The 16,136-nt window shown below is 38.1% G+C and overlaps 1 protein-coding gene across 1 annotated transcript in view; it reads left to right on the top strand.

Annotated features, from left to right (window-relative positions):
* The window catches only part of LOC120768741 (voltage-dependent calcium channel subunit alpha-2/delta-3-like), a 94,342-nt gene extending 78,506 nt beyond the window's left edge, over nucleotides 1-15,836 (top strand). Inside the window, exons 4-11 of the mRNA XM_040095513.1 lie at nucleotides 12,990-13,466; nucleotides 13,535-13,816; nucleotides 13,898-14,605; nucleotides 14,672-14,769; nucleotides 14,843-14,958; nucleotides 15,025-15,236; nucleotides 15,380-15,594; nucleotides 15,815-15,836. Coding sequence (XP_039951447.1) covers nucleotides 12,990-13,466; nucleotides 13,535-13,816; nucleotides 13,898-14,605; nucleotides 14,672-14,769; nucleotides 14,843-14,958; nucleotides 15,025-15,236; nucleotides 15,380-15,594; nucleotides 15,815-15,836 — 2,130 coding nt within the window. The remainder of the gene's footprint in view (nucleotides 1-12,989; nucleotides 13,467-13,534; nucleotides 13,817-13,897; nucleotides 14,606-14,671; nucleotides 14,770-14,842; nucleotides 14,959-15,024; nucleotides 15,237-15,379; nucleotides 15,595-15,814) is intronic.
* The last annotated feature ends 300 nt before the right edge of the window (nucleotides 15,837-16,136 follow it).

Here is a 16,136-nt window from a genome sequence, read left to right as displayed (position 1 = left end):
CAGACATCTGGCAAGGCAATGGCAGGCAGACGAGCATAAGCGGAGAAGAATACGAAATAGCTGTGGAAAAACACAGCGCCGCGTTTGTTGGCTGTTAGTTTTGCGCCTTAACACGGACGGCGGATGGGTGATTATAGCACAAGCCTATGAACTGCCGGGTAGACGGACAAAGCGTAAAACAACAGCAAACAAACAAAGTAGCAGACAGTCAGACTTGCAAGAGTAAACGCTCTCCAACGCCTCCGGTGCGTCGCTACACGCAAGTAGAAGCAGCAACAAAGCAAAAATAGCGGCGCTAAAGGAAGTCAACGCACACACCCATACATACACACGCAACCACATACACACAACAAAGCAAACGTAATGCAATTCGCATGCGTTCACATTTATCATACGCCCGGGTGTACCTACTCCACAGTACGTTTATCATACGCCCGGTGTATCTTTTTTCTAGGCTCGCACACACATACAAATATAGACATGTGTTGGTGCATGCATTACGAAGGCGTCGACCCAGCAGCATTTGATTCTCCTGTTGTTGTTGTTTGTTAGCTGCCTGCTCGGCTTGTTTGTCTTGCATGCGAGTTGACGCTTTGACTATTTGTGCAACAGCAAGACGATTGCATTAAAAAGCAGGCAGCATGTTACACTTGCGTTGACTTGGCCTCCGACATGGGTCGCTGCTGCTGATTTCTTCCTTTCTCTGTGTTTTTTTTTGCTGCCGCTGCGTCAGCACACGACATGTCGGCAGCAGGGCAACGCATGTTGCCAACATTAAAATGCACTCACTCAGTCGCATCACATTTGTGGAGCGCATTCAGACAAGTGCGGCGTAAAGTGCACAGCACCGTGTTGGGCACCGGCGTCAGCTTTACAAATACACCATTGTCAGTTATTATTAAAAAAAAAAGAAAAAAACATGCACACACACATAGCAAAATGGTGTTGGCGAACAGGATTCCAATGGTGAGTATTGTTTGCCAACGGATTTGCAACAAGATGTTTTACTTGCAACATGACGCATTCGCACTGTCCACACGTACAAACACTAGAAGTTACATTTTGGCTGCAAATTGTTAACATTTGAGTGAATGTTGGCAATTTTAATGGACGACTTCTAATACTCACAAATGCGACCGTTCAATATTTGCAAAGTTCTCTACACACTAAAGCAGCTTTCTGCACCAAATAACTTTTCAGCTACTTAAAAATATAGTAACAGCAATTTTTCGTGAGTACCTCTCAAATTCTTTTTTATGAACGTGTGCTTTAACGCCGCAAGCGATAAGTGCAACAAAACCAATGTCGAAATTGGTAGAAGGATAAGCTTTCAGAGCAGCATCTTAAAGTGTGGAGCACTTCATTACTTGTTTAATTAAGACTCCTAAGCCTAATTCAGTACACTTTAGAAACATCCCGAGATGGTATAAAAGTAAAAGCGCAAACGTCCAGCACATGCCCTTGCTATATTTTTAAAGTATTTATTACAAGAAAATATTGCTATTTACTAGTATAAGTTTTAAGAATTATCGGGTTATATCCAGTGAATATATTAGGTCTAGTAAAAAAAAAACAATTACTTCTGCAATAGCTGAATTTAGTATTCTGTGTCTCTCGTTATATGTCATTAGACGTGTTACGTTATGTCATTAGAAAGATAAGATTTCATACAAAAACAAATAAGGAAAGGCTAAGATCGGCTATAACTGAACATTTGATGCTTTTATAACTTGCAAAGATTAATGACAGAGAAATGCCTTTAGGTACATAAGGCTTGTTAATTATATTTTCGGACAAAAGACAACTGTAGATCCTTGGGTCCACATATTCAGTACCCAGAGCTGCAAACGTTTTAGTACGATTCGGCCCATTTTTGGTCATTAGATGGCACACTTCAAAGCGATTATTCGTGCAAAGTTTTGCCCCGTTATATTAATTGTTTCTTGATTTGTACGCTGTACGCTGGAAAGTGAAGGAATCAAACTGGAGTTTAAAATTGTGTTATATGAGAAGCAGCACTTGTATATGAGAAACTGGCGTGGTTGCAGTCCGATATCGCCGATGTTATATAGGAATGTAAGAAGAGTATCACTTACCAAATTTTATTGAAATGGGCCGGGCGGGTCTCGAGATATATTATTTCACCTAAAAGTGGGCGGAGCTATGGCTTTTTATCCAGGCTTCTATAAAGCGCTCTCATTCGTCTCGAGTATAAAATTCATTCATCATGGGTTTGGGGTTTAAAATTATTTATTCATCGCGCTTTTAGTACTTTTAAACAGTACCGTTATATTGGGAGTGTGCGGGGTTATACTCCGATCATCCGATTCATCCATTTTCACACTGTTGATAAAAGTTGTTATGGTATTTACGCTAGGTGCATATATATAACAAAACATAATTATTATAAGTACTCTATAGTAAGATGTTAAAAGAATATGAAAAACTTCTCATATAAATTTGTAGTTACTTGACTCAGTATTGTTTGAAAATTTGACGAGTGCTCTCAGAGAGCATGAGTGCAAGCCGAGTAGAAAATCGTCTAGTACTACAGATTACCATTTCGGGCCACCGGCGATGTCTATCAGCCTCAACCCATTTGGGAATGTTTCGTCGTGGAGACTGAATTTACCGACCGTAGTGCCAAAGATACCTTCTTTGGCCACCCTGGCGTTAAAGTCGCCAAGCACGATTTTGACATCGTGGCGGGTGCAGCTCTCATAAGTGCGCTCCAAGCGCTCATAGGAGGCATCTTTGGTCACTCGTTCTTCTATTCCGTCGGGGCATGGGCGCAAATCAGCGAAATTTTGAAGAACCTCGCTTTGATGCGATTGTGGCTAGACGTTCATTCACCGGAGTGAATGATAGTACTCGGCGACGGAGACTCTCTCACACAAAGAGTCCCACACCAAACTTGCGCTCCTTAAAATGTCTCTAATTAATGAGCAATCAAGTTTTGTATTATATTAACTTATTTTATATTAAAATCGTCATCAAATAAGATATATGTGGGATGGGTTCGTGTTTATTATGTAAAAGTGTTGGTTTTATAAAAGTGTTTGTTTCACAAAAATTTTTTAGTTTTAGTTTCATAAACTGTTTGCACTTGGCATCGTGCTCGTCCGCGTGTCGACTGACTGTCGTTTTCAAAGTCTTCGTTACTTGCTTCTTCATCGCTACTCGTTTCTTCGTCGCTACTCGTTGTCTATTGCGATCAGTGTTGCATGTTACTGTCCGCACGTTCGCCCACTTCTAGTCTGTCCTTTCTTTGTTCCACATTCGGCCGTCCTGACATTCGTTCGTCCTCAAACGACATGCACCATTTTTTCATGAACTCGGCAACTGTTGTTGTTCGATACGGTCCTGCGCGTTCACCTATTTTTTTGACATCATACCTGCCATGATTCAATTTCTTAACAATTTTGTACGGTCCTAAAAACTTTTTATTAACTTTTAATGTGTGACTATATTGTGTACGCTTAATAGCTACTAACTCATTTTCTTCATACGTTTGTTCGGCTTTTCTTGTTGCTTTCAAATTTTTTCGATTTTCTTCCTGTATTATTTTAATATTTTTCCTAGCCATCTCTCTAACCTGGTCACGTTCTGTTTCTAGCTCTTTGATTACTTCATTTTCAATGTACTCACTCAAGTCTATCTGATCTTCTACACGCATGTCAAGCCCTGTTAAGAGCTTGAATGAAGACACCTTTGTGCTACGATTTGGATAATTGCTTAAATTTTTTTGTATATTATCAACGTTTTTATACCATTGATCTGGATTGTTCAGAGAAATTTTCGTCAACATTGGAATTACTGTTCGGTGGATGCGCTCTACTTGTCCGTTTCCGCTCGGTACACCCGTCGCGATAAAGAGATGTTGAATTTCATGTTCACGAAAGTAGTCTCTAAACGCTGGAGAGGTAAAAGATGCTAAAAATGCAAAAATAGCAGCTTGTTTATGCAACCTATCAATCACTGCTGACGCACCAGTATCTTTGGTAGGATATAACCCGACAAATTTGGAGAATGTGTCTACAACTGATAAAATGTGGTTATAACGTTTCGCGGTGACCGTTAAAGGTCCTAAGTGGTCTAAGTGATAGGTGCCTAATGGTTGATCGTCTGTCCTTCACCTCTTGTTGAACATCACTCCTCTTTATGAATTCTGCACCTTCTAGCTTCATATTAATATTGACTTTATCTAGTACTGATGTCCCTATGAATACTGAATATGGAAACATCGCTCCGTATTAAGCACAAACAACACCCAGTATCAACCAATGCATCAACTTTTAGTCCTCCTACCTTCATTATTTTTACCGGTAAACTTATTTCGATTTGTCAATATTTACAACATTAATTTTATCTGATTCCTTCTTTACTTTTATACCTGCAGTACCATTGCATTCAAAAGACTTGTGTCATATACCATTACATGTCAAACATTTGGTTTGTTGACTGCTGCAGTCTCGAATGAGATGTGTGGAGCTTCCACACCTAAAACACGATTTTGAGACTTTCTGATTATAACTTGTATTTACGACTTTCTGTATTGACTTGTCTGCTTTACTATGGATTTTTTCGAAAACTTTTATCTTATCTTTTAACTCACTAATTGCTTTTGTTTCGTACAGAACCGCTTTGTTCAATTTCGTATCTATTATTCCCTCAATGAAATATGATACTAAACTTTCAGTATCGATATTTATTGGCTTTCCAATTTCTATAATAACATACAAATACTCGCGAAACCTTTCGTTTACCCTCTTCTTACGACTTCTCAACTGACTATGAACTTCTGACGACGACACCTTTTTCCCAAGTTCACAGATCAATTCTTCCTTCAGTGATTCCCAACTGACCAAGCCTCGTTGACTTCTAATAAACCATTTGGCAGCTCCTTTCAGCAACTGCTTGCTATAAATAAATTTCTGCCCACTATTCCACCCTACTACTAATGCATTCTCCTCAAAGTCATTCATCCATTGTTGAATATCGATATTATCGTCACCATTAAATTGTGTTAGGCTTTCTTGGATATTATTAAACGTAAAAACAGATCTACCTATCGGTGCCACTGCCGCAGTAAAATTTGTATTTGGTACATCGTCGTAGGAACTAACTGATTCAGCATTTTCATCATCCTCATGTGTCTCATGTCCATGGTACAACAACAGTCTTTTTGCAACTCTGCTTTACGTCCAGTAGTTCAAATATTTAGTTCACGTAGTGCTTGCTGCAATTCCCTAATATTGAGTGTCAGTATTACTTGTCTGTCCATTTTCGCAATGCAAATTTTACTTATAATTTAAAGGTGTTTCTAAACAAACAACTATAAATGTAAAAATAATCAATAATATATATGTAAATATATCGATTTTATATTAAACTTATCTGCTTTCCGCGTCTAACTTCTTTACTTCTTCGTTCAACATCTATGTTTCTGCCTTCAGCTTACTCAACTTGTTCAACTTTTCTGCTTCTTCGTTAGACTTCTCGCTTCTTCGTTCAACGTGTTCACCTTTCGTTACTTTCAAATTACTTCTTTTGTTTGCCACACTTCGTTACCAATATGCTTTTCCTTTCCACACGATCGTCGTTTTTTCTCGTACTCGAATTCGCTGCTACCACTTATCGCTGGATCTGTATTTCATACGAATGGAATACATTAGCTGCTTTTTCGCCGTTAATTTTGAAATGGCGACTTCGTATGACGACGAACAATTAATGACGCTTCCCGAACTTTCCAGAATTTTAGTATTGAAAATTAAGAAATTTTTATAGCGTTTGAAGACGCTTTTTTGTTTTTGTTTTGTTTTTTTTTTCACTGGCCGACACTTGAAATATATTTGTGTATTGCACTGCGTTTGACGACGCTGACAATTACAAAATAACGGACGATTAAGTGTTGAATGTTTTTATAGCGTTTGACGACGCTATTTGACGCAAGAAATGATTTTTAAACCTTTTTTCAATATTCCACCGGTTGAGTCCCCAATTTGTGGGGTGGGTTCGTGTTTATTATATAAAAGTGTTTATTTTATAAAAGTGTTGTTTTTATAAAAGTGTTTGTTTCACAAAAATGTTCTAGTTTTAGTTTCTCAAACTGTTTGCAACTGGCATCGTACTCGTCTGCGTGTCGACTGTCAGTCGTTTTTTCGTCGCGACTCGTTGTCTATAGCGATCACTGTTGCATGTTACTGTCCGCACGTTCGCCCACTTCTAGTCTGTCCTTTCTTCGTTCCCACATATGTATATGTGATACAAACTCAACCAAGTCCGCTAAAATTAATATATTGAGTGGATTTGAAAACCATCGGCGAAAGGATCGGAATTCATTCTGTGAGGAATAATATAATTGTAAAACTTTAAGGTACCTAATATCATTGAAATATATTAACGGTGCATTATAGTGGTGCAAAAACCAAGAGTAGTCGGCCCATATTTGCGTCGACTTTTTACGAATAGTTTCACGCAAACGACGCATAACACTCAAATAGTATTCCTTGTTGGCAGTTGGGGCAATCGGAAGAAAAGGCTAAGTCCGTGTGCAACCGAACATTTTATAATCTTGCAACATGCAAGAATTAACTCCAGGGAAATACCTGAATATGTGAAACGTCATTCAGAGGATTGAAATTTTATCAACTTTCTATATACAAGTACATACATTAGAGTGATTCAAAAAAAAAAATTTTTTTTCGTTTAGTACTCGGAAAAATAGGTTCCTAGACACCTCTAAGAAAGCCTCTCCAAGCATGAGTTTTTAATTGTAACGGGAACGTCCTCCTACATACAGTTTTCTATTTTTTCTTATTATCAGATAGAAAAATTTATATCTCGCTTCCAACTACTTAAAAAACTGTATTGTTCCTTAGATTTTGTAGAAAATTGAATGCTCTACAAAAAAGGTCCAATGTGATTTTTAGTTTAAAATATATTAACAGTTAAAGTTTGATTATTTTTGGGAAAATTTTTTATTTCTTATGAACTTTATACTCAATGAAAAAAAAATTATTTTGAATGATGAAACTCACAGTTTTGTAGGAAATTTACTGCTCTATAAAAATGGTCTCATATGATTTTTCGATTAAGTTTTGCGTTTACGAGATATTCATCGTCAAACATCAATGCATATTAGGGTGGATAGTTTCACGCAAACGACGCATAACACTCAAATAGTATTCCTTGTTGGCAGTTGGGGCAATCGGAAGAAATTCAGAGCGCACAGCAATCGATATCGGATGTGAAAACAGCAAACTCTCTTAGCATTCGTCTTTCTTCGATAATTTGTTTGTTTTTTTAGTAATTAAAGAAAAACAAGGAAGAAAAGGCTAAGTCCGTGTGCAACCGAACATTTTGTAATCTTGCAACATGCAAGAATTAACTCCATGGAAATACCTTAATACCTTAATCCGTATGTGAAAAGTCATTCAGAGGATTGAAATTTTATCAACTTTGCGTATACATAGTATTCCTTTCATATATACAAGGTGCGTTCCAAAGAAAACAGGACTCGCAAACGTGAACAAATGTTTTTTTCGGCAAGATTAATTAATTTTGTTCAAAATAGTCTCCTTCTGTTTCAATAATCGGTCACACGCGTCGAAAGCAATGTTGGATTCTGAGTGTTTTTGGTCGTCAAGATCAATTTGTGGGGAACAAACCGTGCACACTTCTTTCGTAAATCTAAATGATGCACGGTCAAAGCATGTCGATAAATCGATGTTTAGCTCGTTGGCCTGTATGCCCGCCTGTATGCCGATGCAGGCCTTTTGAATGCCCCCTACGTCTGCATAACGCTTTCCTTTAATGGGCAAATGCATTTTTCCGAAAAGGAAGAAATCGCACGGTGCCATATCAGGTGAATACGGGAAGTGGTTAATGGTTAAAATGTGATTATTTGGTTCAATAATCGGTCACAAGCGTCGATCGAATGTTGCATTCTGAACAATTTTGTGTAACGAAATCAGTCAATTTATGGAGAACAAATCACTTTGAATCGGTCAATATAATGCGATAAATCCGATGTTTTGGAGATGTTCAATTCCCATTTTTGCAATATAACTTGGGTATTGTCCCATACATTCGGCAAGAATGCTTAAAATTTTTCCTAATAGGTACATATGATGTGGCTGAATCATAACCAATAAAAAAACTCGGTTTGGAATTTTTTAATGATACGTTATTTTGCATTTTAAGTGACGATATGCATATATATGATCAAATTGAAAGGTGAATTTTGCCCATTTCATCCCCTCTCGCTGCAATACACTTATGCCAACGAATTCTCCATCCAGTGGGAAAATTCCTCCGTCGTGATGGCCATCAGAGCCTTCTTCGATTCATCTTTTATATCCTCGATTGAGTCAAAACGGTGTCCTCGGAGTGGTCGTGTGAATTTTCTGAATAGCCAGAAGTTACGCAAAGGTAAATCAGTCTAATGCGGTGATTGCGGCACTATATTATTTGAAAATGTGGCGAAATGATCACGAATAACCAATACAGTATGAGATGGTGCATTATCGCACTTCTTTGTTCAATAAATCAGACATAGTAAAAATTGAAGAATTCACTTTTAGAGCCTTACAAAACGACGCGTATCCTTAATACTAATGAATATTTAGATGTGAAATTTAGCATCGATGTCACTAACAGTACTACCAACTTACAGAAAAAAATTACCGATTAGAAAAACACACGAAGTAAAAATTAAAAATTCATCTGTCAATTTGATCACAGTAGTATAACTCATACTCTGACCGGCATATTCGGCATACGGTTTGTTAGAAAAACTAAAATCATTATGAGAGTTGGGTTGTAACAACCCGAATTTATCGATTAACTATTATCATGCAACATGCTAAAAAACGTTTCCTGGGTTGCTTTAAAGTACCTCACCTACAATCACCAATCATACGTAGTAACATCAACCGGATGCTCAAAAATCCCGATATCAGTTACATAGAGACTAGGTCAAGTTTTGTCCCAATTTTATATATTTTAGGCACAATTGCTATGATAAAAATATTGGCCGATATATATGGTACAAAGTCACCCGGAAGTTCGAATATCTTAGTATTGAGTATATGGGGGCTCAGCGAAGTATTGACCCGATTTAACCCATTTTTGATGCACAAACTTACTTCCGTCATAGTAGGACGGGAGTGATTGTAGAGTTTGGTATTTATTCGGCGAGAGAGAACTTTATTAGCCTACTCAGTCCAAAGTAGCACCTGTTGGCAAAAATGATTCTGCGTTGGATATCAAGGCTGATATTGTTGTTGATGTTGATGGCGGTTCCAAGATAGACAAAATTAACTACAATTTCAAAGTTGTGACTGTAAACAGGTTCACACACGTTTAGGTGTTAACAAAATATTTTTTTAAGTGCAAATGACATCAATCCATGGATTACAATCATGATATATTACACCATCTTTCCTAAAGTTACTTAGTTGGGTTATTGTATTTTGTTTTATATCCAAAATATTTATAATAAAATCAATCGAAGCAATTCAGAACACTATATTCATTTTATCAGTTTTTTAAGAAATAACAAAAGCCATATTTTTTGTTGGAGAATGGCATAACACTAGTCGAAATATTCTTACTTAATTTTGTTGTGACATCTGCTATTGAAATAATAATAAGTTATAATGACAGATTGAGTTTTTTTAGGCATCACACTTAGCAGCTACGGTGAAAAAAGCACCGTAGTCGGTGAATGCAGTGGACGCCCAAAAGAGGTTGTTACTGACGAAAACATCAAAAAAGTCCGCAAACTAATTTTGAATGACCGTAAAGTGAAGTTATTCGAGATAGCACTCTAAACTAAACTTGGACATTATACCATTCACGTACATTTGGGTATGAGAAAGCTCTGTGCAAGGTGGGTGCCGCGCGAGCTCACTTTTGACCGAAAACAACGACGAGTTGATGATTCAGAGTAGTGTTTTCAGATATTTAAGCGCAATAGAGCCGAATTTTTGGGTCGATTTGTATTAATGGATGAAGCATGGTCCTATAATTTCATTCCGAAGTCCAATTATTAGTCATCCGAGTGCACCGCACACAACGAACCAAAGCAAAAATAGCATGGAAAATCGTAACAGTCGGCTGGCAACGTTATAGCATCTGTATTTTAATATGCGCGTGGAATAATTTTTAATGATTTCCTTGAAAAAGGAAGAACCAGCGACTAAGAATTACATAGCGTTAGCATTTAAAGAAAAACGAAGAGCTGTTTCACCAATGCACCGGGTCACAAGTCAGGGAAAGAATGGCAAAAATCCATAAATTAGGCTTTGAATTGCTTCTGAATTCACCATATTCTCCAGATTTGGCTCCCAGCACTATTTTCCATTCTCAGACCTCTAAAGAATGCTTGCTGGGAAGAAATTTTCCTCGAATGAAGAGATGATCGCCGAAACTATGGTCTGTTTTAGAGCAAAGGACAAATCGTACTACCAAAAATGTATCGAAAAGTTGGAGGGTTGATATAATCTATGTATCACCCTTAAAAGAATAAAAAACAGAATTTTGCCAAAAAAATGTGTTTTACTATGGTAGGCTGAAGACTTTTCAAGTGACCTATTGGTGCTGATATTTTTGGTTAGAAATCAAATCATGAAAAACTTATTTTTAACTTAATAGTAGGCTGTATCAATTGTTCAAATCTCTGAAAAAGATGTCCACATCTAACTGAAATACAAACGAAAAAAGTTTTTTTTTGGAAATGTCAGATTAGTAATGCTTATTGCAACAAATTGTTATAAGGAATATTTCCAGCCTTGTTTATACTTGGTAACTCTAACTGAAAGAAATTTGTATATAAGTAGAAAAAATTGCATAGACGTAGTTTTTCATAGCACACAAATTCACACAAATAATTTTACAAGTGTTATTGAACTTCTAGAAGTAAAGCAACTCGAGAGCCAAGTATGTGTTATGTAACATTTGCCACACCGCTGCTTGCGGTCATACGGTCAAGATACAAATTTCATGTTTAAAATTTGTTTATTTTTTGGTTAATTTTTCAAAGCCTAGACATTGAAAAGTTTGTGCAATACCATATATCAATAAATAAGTATATACAATGTTCAAACGCCTACACTCAGGCGACATTTTTTGAATAGTTGCTCGACCAAATATTTTATAACACCCTCCAGCCACCGCCTTCTCATCGCAAAAGCAATGAGCTCAGTAATACTATATGCTGCTCCAGTATGGATACAAGCACTAGACAAAAAAACATATGCCAGACCAATAAATGCGGTGTATAGACTCACAACAATAAGAGTACCACGTGCATTCTGAAGCGAAGCAGTACTTCAGCTGCCGCCCATAGACAACCAGGGAGACGAGTTCACGAGATTATTCAAGCTATCAGCGCCAATTACAGAAATCAACAAGTTAGGAAGGACTAAATTCGGGTGTCACCGAACATTTTATACTCTCGCATGATAAAGTGATAATCGAGATTTCATTATCCGTCATTTACATATTTTTCAAATACCGTATTTGTGTAAGGTTTTATTCCGCTATCATCATTGGTTCCTAATGTATATATTATACCGAGAAGGCATCAGATGGAAATCAAAATAGCGTTATATTGGAAGAAGGCGTGGTTGTGAACCGATTTCACCCATATTTCGTACATGTCATCAGGGTGTTAAGAAAATGTTACATACCGAATATAAGTGGGCGACGCCATACCCATTTTCATTTTTTAAAAAAAGTTTGGATGCAGCTTCCTTCTGCCATTTCATCCATAAAATTTAGTGTTTCTGACGTTTTTTGTTAGTCGGTTAACGCACTTTTAGTGATTTTCAACATAACCTTTGTATGGGAGGTGGGCGTGGTTATTATCCGATTTCTTCCATTTTTGAACTGTATATGGAAATGCCTGAAGGAAACGACTCTATAGAGTTTGGTTGACATAGCTATAGTAATTTCCAAGATATGTACAAAAACCTTTTCCAAAAAAATTACGTCCAAATATGCCCCTCCCTATTGCAATCCTTTGTGCCAAATTTCACTTTAATATCTTTATTTATGGCTTAGTTATGACACTTTATAGGTTTTCGGTTTTCGCCATTGGTGGGCGTGGCAGTGGGCCGATTTTGCCCATCTTCGAACTTAACATTCTTATCTTAAGAAATACGTGTACCAAGTTTCATCATGATATCTCAATTTTTACTCAAGTTACAGCTTGCACGGACGGACGGACATCCGGATTTCAACTCTACTCGTCACCCTGATCACTTTGGTATATATAACCCTATATCTGACTCTTTTAGTTTTAGGACTTACAAACAACCGTTATGTGAACAAAACTATAATACTCTCCTTAGCAACTTTGTTGCGAGAGTATAAAAAAGAGAGGAGAGAAAGAAGAGCATAATTATATGGTAGCAACGATAGCAAACCTCAACTAAAGAACGGTGGACCCTTAGCCTTTTACTTGACATCCATACGTGGATAACTAGATAACATAGGGACCTGGATTTCCACCTGACCCAAATATTAAGCGGGTAGGCGTGCTTCAGTGGCTATCTATTGTTCGATAGAAAACTCTGAACACGTGTTTTTCCATTGTTCTCGGTTCCGTGGGAGTGTCTTAAGTTGAGAGTAGGTTAGGTTTAGCGGATTAAAGATCCGTACTCCGTAGTTCGATGCTTACCCCTACTATAAGACAAAATAAAAACCCTTACATGAGAGGTTGTGCGTACTTTGTGTTACCGCTTTTACCGTTTTGGTAAACTTGTTTCAATATATTTCTTGTTTTTTTGATTAATGTCTAATTCGCTATTAAAATACATCTTTATTTTATAAACTCTCCTTATCAAATACATGAGAAAAATATTAAATTTATGTATGATATTCCGATATTTGAATAATTATTTACTTGAGTAGCTTTTAGAAACTTAAAATATTTTGACTTTATTCGGTTACTAAAATTTAAATGCTTTCTTTTCTTACAGCGCATTATGGACTCCGCCGAACAGGCCGCTCTCTCCGAATTGGAATCACAGAACTCACACAGTACTTCCGCGACAATAAACAATCAGCACTACGATGCGCGTCGCATTAACGAATACAACTCGGATGGTAAATTGGCGGATGGTGCAAGGCATATGGACATACGTTTTATGCGTCGTTTCGAGCGATTACCCGTCAATCTCAGTCTCAGTTCCATTTTAGTGCCGAATTCTGTCTCGCTTGACGAGCCTGATGTAAAGTCAGCACTTCAGTGGAGCGCACATCTCGATCCACTCTTTCAAAACAATCTTGAACGCGATCCAGCGCTCTCGTGGCAATATTTCGGCTCATCAACTGGTTTCTTACGTCGTTTCCCTGGCACTGCTTGGCCACCCGAGGGTTCGAAGGGCAGCAAACAAATACACGACTTTCGCGCACAAAACTGGTTCGTACAAGCCGCATCGTCACCAAAAGATATTGTAAGTTTCTGTGTTTGTTTGACATGTTACTGTTGACTGTTGACTGATTTTCTATTGATGGAATACAGATGATATTATTGGATTCTTCGTCGAGCATGTCGGACAAGTCTTTCGAACTCGCTATGGCAACAGCTTTTAACATACTTGACACGCTAGGTGAGAACGATTTCGTCAACTTGATTACATTTGCGGAGGATGTCAAAACGCCGGTACCGTGCTTTAAGGACCGTATGGTACGCGCCACCCCAGACAATATACAGGAAATCAAATCCGCAGTAAAAGCAATTAAGCTCGAAAATACTGCCAATTTCACAGCTGGTCTGGAGTATGCTTTCAGCTTGCTTCACAAGGTTGGTTGTTTATCTAACTACTAAATATTATATTTTTCAAAAAATTTTAATCGTCTTGATTTTGTTTATCTATAATTTTAGTACAATCAATCCGGCGAAGGCAGTCAATGCAATCAAGCCATTATGCTCATTACCGAGAGTACTTCGGAAACGCATAGCGACATAATCAAACAATACAATTGGCCTCACATGCCCGTACGAATATTCACCTACCTTATCGGTTCCGACTCGAGTAGTCGCAGCAATTTGCATGAAATGGCCTGCTCCAATAAAGGTTTCTTCGTACAAATCAACGATATGGATGATGCACGCAAAAAGGTTATCGACTATGCGCTGGTTATGGCACGTCCCATGATAATGTATCAGGCCGATCATCCAGTGCACTGGAGTCCAGTCTTCGTTGCTGGCAAGACTGGTGGCTTGGCGCGCGACTCTGACTACCAGCGCAGGCTGGTGACGACAGTTTCAACTCCGGTCTTCGATAGACGAAACCATTCGGTGCGTGTGGCAAATTTACTCGGTGTTGTTGGCACCGATGTGCCCATCGAGGAGATACGTAAGATGATACCGCAACATAAATTGGGACCGAATGGATATTCGTTTATCGTTGATAATAATGGGCGTGTACTGTATCATCCAGATTTGCGTCCACTGAGTGATGGTAATCAATATATTGACCAGTTGCGGCCGCGGTACACGTCAGTCGACGTAACGGAGTTGGAACTGCCGGAAACCGAAGTGGGCAACGAGCATGAAATTGTCGAAATGAATAAGAATCTCTTATACGATGTAAGTGAAGAGTGAATATAATATTGAAATAGTCTTAAAGTTTATTAAATACCGTTTTTTTAACAGATGCGCAATGATATGCTCATGCCCAAGGAGGGTGAAACCGAATTCACGGTATTCAATCACTTTGACGAAATGAAACGAGTGACGGCGCGTACACAAAGGTATATCCTAGCCCCAGCAAAGTATCTGATAACACAATACGTAATAATTCAATGATGTTCTCATCGATTTTAGGTATTTTTATGGACCTATTGAAGATACGCCCTTTACCTTAGCTGTTGTACTCCCTGAAAAATATGGCAGCCACGAATTGGTCTCCCAACAGGAAATAAGGCACTCGCGCAGAAATGGTACGACAATTTTTCTACTTTACCTTAACTTTATATTTTCACTCACAGTGTTTTCTTATCCCACAGTGACCGAGTACTTTAAGGGAGACAGTTGGCGCGTACATCCCGACTGGGTGTATTGTGAGTACAATAGTGTTAGCGATTTAGAGAAGGAGCGTGAAAGCTCTGGCGAATATCTCTCAGCCTCACGTGAACAAGAATTAAGTTTCGGCTCACCTGAAGAGCAGGTCTTACATTTCTTGGGACGTGCAGGACGGCCAGGCTGGAAGTGGATGTCGGTAAGCAAATTAAAAGCAAAAGTTTTTGGTAGAATAAAAATATCAGTATCCAGACCTTCAATATTGTCTGCTAAAATAGTTCTGCTAAAAAAAAAATTTTTACGAACAGTTTTAACTAACTTAAGCCATTTTATTTCTCACAGGTGCGACCAAAACCACCGCAACCACACCATGCCATGCATGGCGTGACACCTGTCGGCCATTTTGCTCAGCATCTAAATAACGTGCAAGGTTCTCGCAAAGCCGAACCCTACTATTGCGATCGAACCTTGGTACAGAGTTTAGTGCGTGATGCTATGGTAACCGATGGTCTGGATCGAAATTCAACTGGAACGTCCAATGGAAAGGAGGATAAACAGTATGTGTCCGACAACACGTGCTGCATAAGGATGCATGCATTTATTCTTTCATTTTCTTTTAAATTTGCATATCCTCTTTTGATTTGACTCTGCACAATGAGAGCAGGTACAACAAATCCAGGTTGCAACTCTAAATCAGTTCAATGAAGAATTTATAAGTCTACAAGAATAATGAGTCTCGATCTATGCTGTAGATACACCTTTTCAAAATATTTTTAGATTCGTGAAAGAAAAATCATAGTGCGTTTCGTAAAGCTTTCCTCCAACTTTTCGTTTAAAACCGATTAGTTGTTCAAAGGCAACTTAAAACTTATAGGGTTCTATTAATTTGGAAAGGGTTGTCTTTTGCGACATTTGTGTAGTTTTACAAATAGTTCTTCACAACTTCAGCGTCAAAGAAAAGCGGAAAATCGTCGCTTTGATCCGGGCCTAGAATAGTCGCTCTGCTTATACTATATCGTGGTATTTTGTCACGTATCTTCCACGGTAGTTGTTTGCATGATATAAAGAGAAGGGTCGCGGTATATATGCTACAAGCGTT

Source organism: Bactrocera tryoni, chromosome 2 (genome assembly GCF_016617805.1).
Source record: "Bactrocera tryoni isolate S06 chromosome 2, CSIRO_BtryS06_freeze2, whole genome shotgun sequence".
Taxonomy (NCBI): domain Eukaryota; kingdom Metazoa; phylum Arthropoda; class Insecta; order Diptera; family Tephritidae; genus Bactrocera; species Bactrocera tryoni.
This window is presented reverse-complemented; position numbering and strand designations above follow the sequence as displayed.